General features: G+C 34.0%; 1 protein-coding gene across 1 annotated transcript; it reads right to left on the bottom strand.

The window, feature by feature from the left end:
- Window positions 1-4,225: 4,225 nt before the first annotated feature.
- Window positions 4,226-5,291, bottom strand: LOC120258666 (uncharacterized protein At2g29880-like). The gene is made up of 3 exons (XM_039266116.1): window positions 4,965-5,291; window positions 4,827-4,899; window positions 4,226-4,752 (listed from the first exon to the last, which is right to left on the bottom strand). The coding sequence occupies exons 1-3, from the start codon at window positions 5,289-5,291 to the stop codon at window positions 4,226-4,228; spliced, it is 927 nt and encodes a 308-aa protein (XP_039122050.1).
- Between the last annotated feature and the right edge of the window lie 4,431 nt (window positions 5,292-9,722).

Genomic DNA, 9,722 nt, shown 5'->3' with positions numbered 1-9,722 from the left:
AATTGCATCAAGGAAGGCAATGCAGGAAGAAGAGTCTAGAGCTGCTTTGGAAAAGAGAATAAGAAGATTTGCTTTAGAAATTGATGCATGCTTCTCAGAAGTTTTACCATGAATGCAACTGATATATCTGGTGAATTGGTTCTTGTTTGTGATATCAAAGCAATAGATGACAAGGGAATAGTATGATCACATGAGATGTTTTGGATATAAATAATGATGCCTTTATTGAGTAAGTCGGTTTAAATATTACATAGTTTAGGTCCATTATAGATGTGTACGTGCAACCACAAATTTTTTTTTTGTTGATCTGGAGATACTATGCCTGCATGTCTAAAGCAAACACTTCCAAAACTTTTTATAATTCTTTCGACTTGTCTATATTAATATTTTGGAAAAGTATATACATATATAATTATATAACATTTACCAACAATATGAGTTTGTTCTCTAATTGATTTCTCAGTAGGAAAAATGGATTAATTATGCCTTTCTTGTTTTTTAAGATCATATAAATATTGTATAATAATGTATGAACATATATACATTGATTGATAAACTAATCCACCAAACACATATGCTTATGCTTTAATATTTAACATCTTCATCCAAAAGCTAGACAATGTATACATTCCAAGGAATAGATTTCAAAGACTAAACACAAACATAAATGATTTGGTGGTGCAAATTAAACAAAACAACACTGCAAGATCGTCTCAGTCTCTCAAATCCCCAAAACCATTCCGATTCACACACCAATACCACCGCCTTCACTATCCCACCACTCCTCTCAAAAAACCACTTCAACAACTCCAAACACACAATTTCCTCTAAGATCTACACCGATCTCGAACTCATCACCCAAAACTCCCTTCAACGACGTCGTCCACATTGCCCAAACCCTCCCAGCTGAGCTCTAACGGTCCAAGATTCGAGTACTGTGGATCGAGAGACCAAGAATTCCAAGCAATTAAAAAAAAGATGGAGATGAGAAAACAAGATTAATAGTAAAATAAGAAAGCACTGGCAACTGCCGCACCTAAATATGTGAAGGAAATAGTTCAGTTGTGACCGTGCCAGCAACTGCGTACTCTGACAAGGTTTCCAAAACTTTGAGGTTGAAGGGTTGGCTTTTCCTTGTCGGTAGATGGTGGGTTGGGATTTGGCGGTAAGCGATGAAATTTTGAGCGGGTTGGAAAAACATAACCTAGGTTTTCAGTTTTTTCCATATATAACCAATATCATAATTACTATTATTATTATACATTTAGAGAGTTCTTTAGTGGGAATTAAATAGAATCCTGATTTCAAAGTGAAGAAGATGGAATCACATAATTAATATATATATATATATATATATATATATATACCTTGGGATTGTCCTAATTAGATATTAATCATGTTAATTAAGAAAAGACTTTGGACATGGTTCCTTAATCTCCGCAAATTTAGGGAATTGTCACCCCCCCAATTTGCATGTAAAGACATGAATAAGAGTTGGTAAAACTAGCAAAAATTTCAACTTATTTTTTGGTTTTCTTAGTAGTCATATTATTATTATTATTTAATAAAGATTAGTGACTTAAAATGATATAGAGCAGTCATAACTTGTTTTCATTCAATTAATCAATGGTTAGTCATGGATTAATGTCTTAGTTTCTCAAGTTTATGGGTTTACACGTTTTCTTTTGAAGGTTTAGGTTTTTGTTTTTATTTTGTGATTTTTTTTAAATTTTTATGTGTGTGCTTATATTTTATGGTAGAGTGGTTTTTATAGTTACAAATAAAAAGAAATTTTAATATTAAAAATATTAGGTTAATTTTAAGTTTAATTTTCTAAATGATTAATTAGTGTCAAATGTTGAAGAAAGATACAGAAAACTAGAATAAATTCACAAAAAACTCTTTATGTTGTTTGATGTCAAACTAAACTTCTTTCCTCTCAGACTTTTTTATATTTATATTTTTATTTAAGTTTTAGATTAAAAATACAATAAAAAGTTCATCGAATAGAACATTAAAAAAAAATCTTAAATTGAAACTTTATGATATTCTATGATAATTAATTTCATCAAGAATTTCTCCTCTTCAACATTGTATTTTCTTCTTAATTCTTAATATTTGTGTTCACGTGCTCTCTTATTCTAACATACTACATATTTCTAAATTAAATCTCATACTAAATCTAACACACCTTTTAACAAAATATTTCAAAAAACATGTGACCAATAAACAAATAAAAGTCATATATAAGGGCCTGTTTGGATGCAAAATAAAAAAATATGGCATAATTTTATTATGCAGGAAATGCAAGTGATTATTACAGAAATTATGGCATATATTATTCCTACAGAATGGGTGTTTGGGTAACAAAAATAAAAAAATATTACAAAAATTATTACATATTTTTTTCTTACATAATGAGTGTTTGTTTTGCATAATAAATAATTATTACATAATAAATATAACCGTTGGTAATTAAAATTTGAAAAATAGCCGTTAAAATATAGCCGTTGTAAATATAGTTGTTATAATTATAGCCGTTATCATTTTTCCCTATTTATACACAACATGATTCCTTTGCATTATACACATAACTCAAAAAAATTCATAGTTGTAACCATTGTTTCACCATGGATTCCTTAAATCTTTGGAGGAAAAAAAATGAAGAAGATGATTCTACTCATGCTAAGCAATTGGTCAAGGGAATGTCCGAAAGACCTTCCGAAATGTAGAACATCACACATCCATTCTTACAGTGTCTGCATATGTACAAGAAATTCTTTCAAGGTCATGAGGAACGTTGCAAAAGGGAATTTCGTGATGGAGCCTTATATATTTCAAGCACTCGGTTGATCGCTTTAAGAGAAAAAAATCTCTCCTCGCAACTCAAAAGCGGACAACGATCGAGGAGCAACTAGCAATGTTCATGTACACTCTAGCTCATAATGCTAGTAACCGTGATGTGCAAGAGCGATTTCAACATTCTGCAGAAACAATTAGTCGATATTTTACTAAAGTACTTAAAGCTGTTAATCGACTTGCTCGTGAATATATAGAACCTCCATCGACACTGACATCACCGGTTATTCGTAATACCCGAAAAATTTTTTTCCATATTTCAAGGTAGGCAAATCTATATATTATGAAGTTTTTTTGTGAACTTTTTATCTTTTATAAATGTTTATATGTTTGTTTATATTTTTAGGATTGTGTTGGTGCTATTGATGGAACACATATTCCAATCACGATTTCTTTTGGATAAGCAAGATCCTTACGTAAAATAGGAAGCAAACATTATCACGGAATGTTATGGTTGCATGTGATTTTTGATCTTCATTTTTGTATATGTTCGAGCTGGTTGGGAAGGTTCTCGCTCGACGCTAGGATTCTCCAACGTTCGATTGAACAAGGTTTTGAAGTCCCACGGGGTAAATATTATCTAGTAGACGCAGGATATGCTAATACCCCGAATTTTATTGCTCCATATAGAGGTGTCCGTTACCATTTGCAGGAGCAAGGTCGAGCGCAAAACTAGACCGACCAATTATAAAGAATCGCTTTAATTTGGCGATACGCGTCATTACGGAATCATGTTGAACGCATCATCGGCATTTTAAAGATGAGGTTTCCAATCCTTAAAGTAGCAACTTTTCACCCAATAGACTCTCAAACTGATATAGTGGTTGCTGCTTGTATGTTGCATAACTTCATCCGTATACATAATGGTACAGATGTTGTTGAGGATTTCGATAATGAAGCTAAAGAAACTATTGTTCCTAATGGAGATCAGTCATATGGAGAGGATGTTGACACCATGAACTCTGAGCGAAATGCAGGTGCTCGTAAAAGAGATGAAATAGCAATGCAAATGTGGAATGATTATTGTATCTATCGCCGAGCTTGACCATAGGTGTGTGGCAATCATAAAATTGTTTCTTATCCATTGTATCGCTGAGTACCATTGAATGAATGAATCTTGGGTCTTGTTCGAAACCATTGCCTATACTGAAATAGCATTATAGAGTATATTACAAGACAAAAGGATACTTATTAACAAATTCATGCAAAAAAAAAAAAACCTACAATCAAAATTACACATAATGAAAACAAGTTCATAATCAAAACAAGTTCATGAGATACAAAATTGTGCTTATGAAAACATTCAAGTTCAAGATAACAAGTTCATAATCATCTTCTACTCAATTTTGGAGAACATCATTTTGAGTCATGACACTTTATGATCTTCCTGAAGACATAAGAAGAGTTCACGATAACTCTTATCTTTAATGAAAATTTGGGTAGCTTTGAACATTTCTTCTTCAGTGAAAATGCCACTCATTTGATTGAACACGTTCATGCAATCTTCTATTGTGTGTTTTTCCACTACTTGAGTGCCCTTAAGAACTTTGAGATATTCTTTGTTCTCGCGCTCTCGAAATGCAATGTATTTATCCATATTGAATGATGAATCTTGCGGCTTTTTCCCTTTTCGCTCTCTTTTTCTTTTGTGTCCATCTTGATCTCTTAGTCCCCGAAAAATTTCATTGCTTAAACTTTGAGCTTGAGGATTCCGTGGTTGAGAACTAGGTGGTTCCACTTGCATGATATCATCATCCTCAGTCTCGTGTGTAGGTGATTGTTGCCTTGAATCGGTTGGAGTAAAAACACTTGGACTTGGGGTGTGCACTGGTGATTGGGAGATATCTTCATAATCTTCTATACTACGAGACCGTTTGCCTTCAGCATATCTCCCTACATTTTAAATATATAATATGTCAGTGAAATACAAGTTTATAAATGTAAAATATTAGAAACTATATGCTTACCCTCATAGACCTCCTGCAATGCCATGAAATATGGAAACGGTCTAGTATGCCACTTCCTTGCATCTCGATTCCTCTGTTTGATTTTTTTCAAATTAGATGGTTGTAATTTATGAAACCAGTCATTATGTATGTACATACCTCTAGTAGTGGTGCCCAAACATCATCAGGAGCCGATACAATATGTCTTTCATAATCCCATCCAAAGCCACTTAATTCAGAAAACCCTTTTAGAAGCTTATAGGTTTTTTTCAACTCTTGCTCTAATGCTTTGACTTGGCTTGTGATGATGCTTGGAATGGAAAACTTGGTTATCATGTCACGTACCATCTTGTTCCATGCTTCTTTGGTCCATCCATTTTGTGAACGGTACGCAGGATTATTATACTCACCTAATAACTTTACTAGGTGAGCCTTGTGTATTTCATTCCACTTTGCCCTAGTTTCATGTCTTCCTTCACTTGCCATACCTTCACTTGCCATAACTAATCAAGCACTGTAAAATGTAATGGTTATACTCACATAGCTAATCAATCAAAATCTTTTTTCACCATTGATGGTTAGACAATTAAAACTTTCAATCATGATGTTTAGGCAAGGCTGAAACATTTGTAATTTAAAATCACTAGGTGATTACAGCAGAAACGACACACAGTTATCACAAAATCAAGAAACATATTATTAGCAGATCATTAACACCACTATGAATATCCTTAAGCATTAAGAAGACAACACCTCAAAACAACAGCATGCTTGCCTTGGTTTTGGTTTTGGCTTTGGCCAGCTACTTCGAATTTTTTGAATTTGAATAGATCACATTTGTCATATACTTGTTTTTATCTTTTCAATTACAATGACAAAATAATATTAAAAATAAGATTGATGACTTCCATGCCTATATGGATTTTATAAATTCATACTAGCAATGATTTTGAGCTTTAATTTTTCATTTTTGTAAGTTGAACTTGTCATATTCTCCAAATTAGATAATATTTATATTTGCCTTTTTACTTTATTGAGTAATGCTTTTTGTTCAATTTGTTGCCAAGTTTGACTTAATCACCCAATGCATTGAATACATAGAATCTTCAATCATGATCATCATCTTTGCTTACCAACATGCAAAATTAGACAGATGAAATCAAATCCTTACTATTCCAAAAAGTTGGGATGTTGAGGCATTCTATTTGGACAGACAGGTGGGGTTTCACACATGAAGATAAGTCATTCGAAAGTGTGCTAAAACCCAATATGTATGATTGTGAGGCCCTGTTCCAAGTGAACTTCATTCAGAAAATCATCTACTCAATGCAACCATCACCTGATCTTGCAATTAACCATAATCACAAACCTACTCTCCTACAACAGGCTAAAGTTCACAAATAAATATATTGTTATAAAAAAAAAAATCAACATCACATAACCACTGATGGTTCAACAACAAATGCTTTTTTCATCTTTATGAACAGGACACCTTCAACAGCCAAGACTTCCAAGACAATACCAACAAAAGAAAAAAAAAACCTTCATCACAATTTCCTTCAACACTCAAGTCATTACAAATTTACAATGACATTTTTCTTCTGTGACAAAAATGCAAGCACATGATATTGAAATTCAAGATAGGGCTTTTTGGAGATTTCAAAGCTGGGAACATATTTCCAGCATGGTTTTCATAGATGAAGAAGGGCCATAGCTACAACATCAACCACTTAACTCATTAAAACATAAACATAATTGCTATTGTAACTGAAACATAAAGTTAAAAAAACAGGATAAGAAGTTATTGATCATCATATGGAACAATCCAAAACCACAACGACACCAAAACAATTCAAAAAAAAAAAATCAAACCTTTCTAAAGGAAATCAAGATCAATCTTTTCTCTGAATAAAATCACGATCCAATGGAAGCATAATATTCCAAAAAGTAAGCATCAGCTTTCAAAATGATTCAGCTATTCTTGGAAATGAAAGCATGACCATTAGACAGAGAAGAAAGAAACAAATCTGAAAGAAAAACTCAACATACCTCTCCGTTTTCGTGGCTTAGATCAGTCGTAGATCAAACCCTAAACCTTGTTATCGTGGCTTCAGGCGTCGGTGTGGTCGCTCATCAGCCGGCGACACAGCTGTCGGTTGTGGGAGGATGCTTTGGATGTTCCACTCCGGCGACGACTTCAAGCTTCTGGGCGTGGCAGTCGGCAACGCATCATATTGAGGGTCTGGATCTGGTGAAGCTTTTGAGAAGAAAGGAATTGGTGTGAAGGAGAGAGGGAGAATGAAGGGCCACGACTTTCGTAAGAAAAAAATATTCCAGTCCCACTGGAATATTTTTTTTCTTGCAGAATCCCCATATTATGGCATATTTTTGGGGTGTAAATTTGGTACCCAAACGACCATTATACCATAAATCCGTAAAAATATTTTTTTTCCATAATGTACGGATTATATAGGATTTTTGGGTTATCCAAACAGGGCCTAAGAGTTCTATCAAATATAAAACTTTTTAAATAAAAACAACAACAGTACCAAACCAATATTTGACTTATTTTAATTTTAAATTACAATATCAAAAAATTAATTTTTATTGTGGGTAAGTAATTATAATAAATAGACTGCAATTATTATATAATTATTATAAATATAGAGTAAAATTAAGTTTTTTTGTATGGTTTTAGGTTGGTCATGCCAAAAACAGTGACAAATAAAAGGTTGATGTGTTTGTCATTGTTTTTGGCATGACCAAGTCTACACCGTGCCAAAAACGGTGTCAAATGTCATGTACTCCATTGTCATGGTTTTGCCTTTACCGTGCCAAACACCGTGACAAAGAAAAGGTTGATATGTTTGTTACGGTTTTTGGCACGGCAAAGGCTCAACCGTGCCAAAAACCATGCCAAAGGCCATGTACTCTATTGTCACGGTATTTGGCGTAGTTTAGGTTTGACTATGCCAAAATCCGTGACAAAGAAAGATATGGTGTTTTTGTCACAGTATTTGGCACGGTCAATCCTTAACCACGCCAAATGTCATATACTCTATTGTCACGGTTTTTGGCATGGTGTTGCCTTTGTCGTGCCAATACCATAACAAATAAAGGGTTGAGGTGTTTGTCATGGTTTTTGGCATGGCCAAGTCTACACCGTGCCAAAAATGGTGCCAAATGTCATGTACTCTATTGTCACGGTGTTTAGCATGGTTTTGCCTTTACTGTGTCGGTTTTTGGCACGGCCAAGTTTACACCATGCCAAAAACGGTATCAAATGTCATGTACTCTATTGCCAAGGTTTTTGGCACGGTTTTGCCTTTACTGTGCCAAAAACCGTGACAAAGAAAAGGTTGATGTGTTTGTCATGGATTTTGGTACGACGAAGACTAAACTGTGCCAAAAACCTTGCCAAATGCCTTGCACTCCATTGTCATGGTTTTTGGCATGAAGTTTGCTTGGCCGTACCAAAAACCATAACAAAGAAAAGGTTGATGTGTTTGTCACGGGTTTTGGCACAGGCAAGACTACACCGTGCCAAAAATGGTGCCAAATGCCATGTACTCCATCGTCACGGTTTTTGGCACGGTGAAGCCTAAACCGTGCTAAAACCATGTCAAAGAAGGGTAAATGTGTTTGTCACAGTTTTTGCCACGGCGAAGACTAAACCGTGCCAAAAACCGTATCAAATGCCTTGTACTCCATTGTCACGTTTTTTGGCATGGGTTTTACTTGGTCGTGCCAAAAACCGTGACAAAGAAAAGGTTGTTGTGTTTGTCACGGCATTTAGCATGGGTTTTTCTTTAAATTTTAGACGAAAAAATAATTGGTGCGAAATACTGTGACAAAATTGTCACGATTTAGTAACCGTGCCAAATACCACGACACGTTGTCACTACCTTTGGGTTTGGCACCAATTTCCGTGATAAATTTGGCATGGAATTAAAACCGTGACAAATAAATCGTGTTAAATTCCTGTTTCTCTTGTAGTGTATCCTTTGTGTTGTTTTAATTCTTAATTATTTTTAATGTTTTGTTATCTACTTTTCGTGAATTTGTTTTTATTGTGTGATTTTTATTTTTTATTTTTTTCTCTGTAGCCCTCTATTAACTTTATTTACACTTGAGTTTTTAATCTATGTGATTTATCCGCTTTTCTATGTATATTTATATATTAACAAGTAAACGTGTGTAAAGTCTTGGTCTCTAATTTTTAGATTCAGGTTGTTCATACAATTATGACTAGTATTGATTACGAAATTTCCTTAAAACCCAAAGTTTAAAGATCATATACAACATCAAATTAGAATTATCTACTGAGGTATATTCCAGGAATAAGCTGTTCCTGTTCTACTATCCTACAGAAGAAGACAAACCCTGTGGGGCCCCTGGATGATGCTGACGTCATCCTTGAAGGTAGTTTTACATATCAACCCAAAAATTACTAGAATTGCATCATAGTTTCCTCCGAATAGCTTCAAATCTTAAAAGTTTTTACTAAACTAAACCTGATATTAAACATAAGATTGGTAATGTATTTATATTTTTTATAAATTTTAATGATAAATTTATCTAAAGAATTTATAAATAAATTGTTGACTAGAATAGGCAACAAGTTTATTCACAAAATTTGAAACGAGGTTCTCCTTAATTTCTAAAAAATAAGAGGATCAAGATAAAAAAAAAAATTCACTGATAGAAATGCATATTATGGAAATAAAAAGACAGCTTTGAAGCTCAGCATTCCATTGAGAAATGGCAACCCTTGCGGCTGTGGCGTCCATCTCCGTCCCGAAGTCTCGAAGCTCATCGATCTCCGGCCATCGCCAGAATCGGAGGTAATAATCGGATTGGAGTTCTTTTGTTTTGTTTGGAATAAAAGGCGCATTGTTGTTGTTCGATTCGTGCAGG

The sequence above is a fragment of the Dioscorea cayenensis genome, chromosome 4, assembly GCF_009730915.1.
Source record: "Dioscorea cayenensis subsp. rotundata cultivar TDr96_F1 chromosome 4, TDr96_F1_v2_PseudoChromosome.rev07_lg8_w22 25.fasta, whole genome shotgun sequence".
Taxonomy (NCBI): Eukaryota; Viridiplantae; Streptophyta; class Magnoliopsida; order Dioscoreales; family Dioscoreaceae; genus Dioscorea; species Dioscorea cayenensis.
Note: the sequence above shows the minus strand (reverse complement) of the source record. Positions and strands in the feature narration are given on the sequence as shown.

Bases quoted from the DNA above. Each gene is read 5' to 3' on its own strand.
- LOC120258666 (XM_039266116.1), bottom strand. From the start codon at position 5,291: ATGGCAAGTGAAGGAAGACATGAAACTAGGGCAAAGTGGAATGAAATA. The intron at 4,900-4,964 runs GTATGTACATAC...AAAATCAAACAG, and splicing joins TTTGGGCACCACTACTAGAG to AGGAATCGAGATGCAAGGAA. The intron at 4,753-4,826 runs GTAAGCATATAG...TTTAAAATGTAG, and splicing joins ATTGCAGGAGGTCTATGAGG to GGAGATATGCTGAAGGCAAA.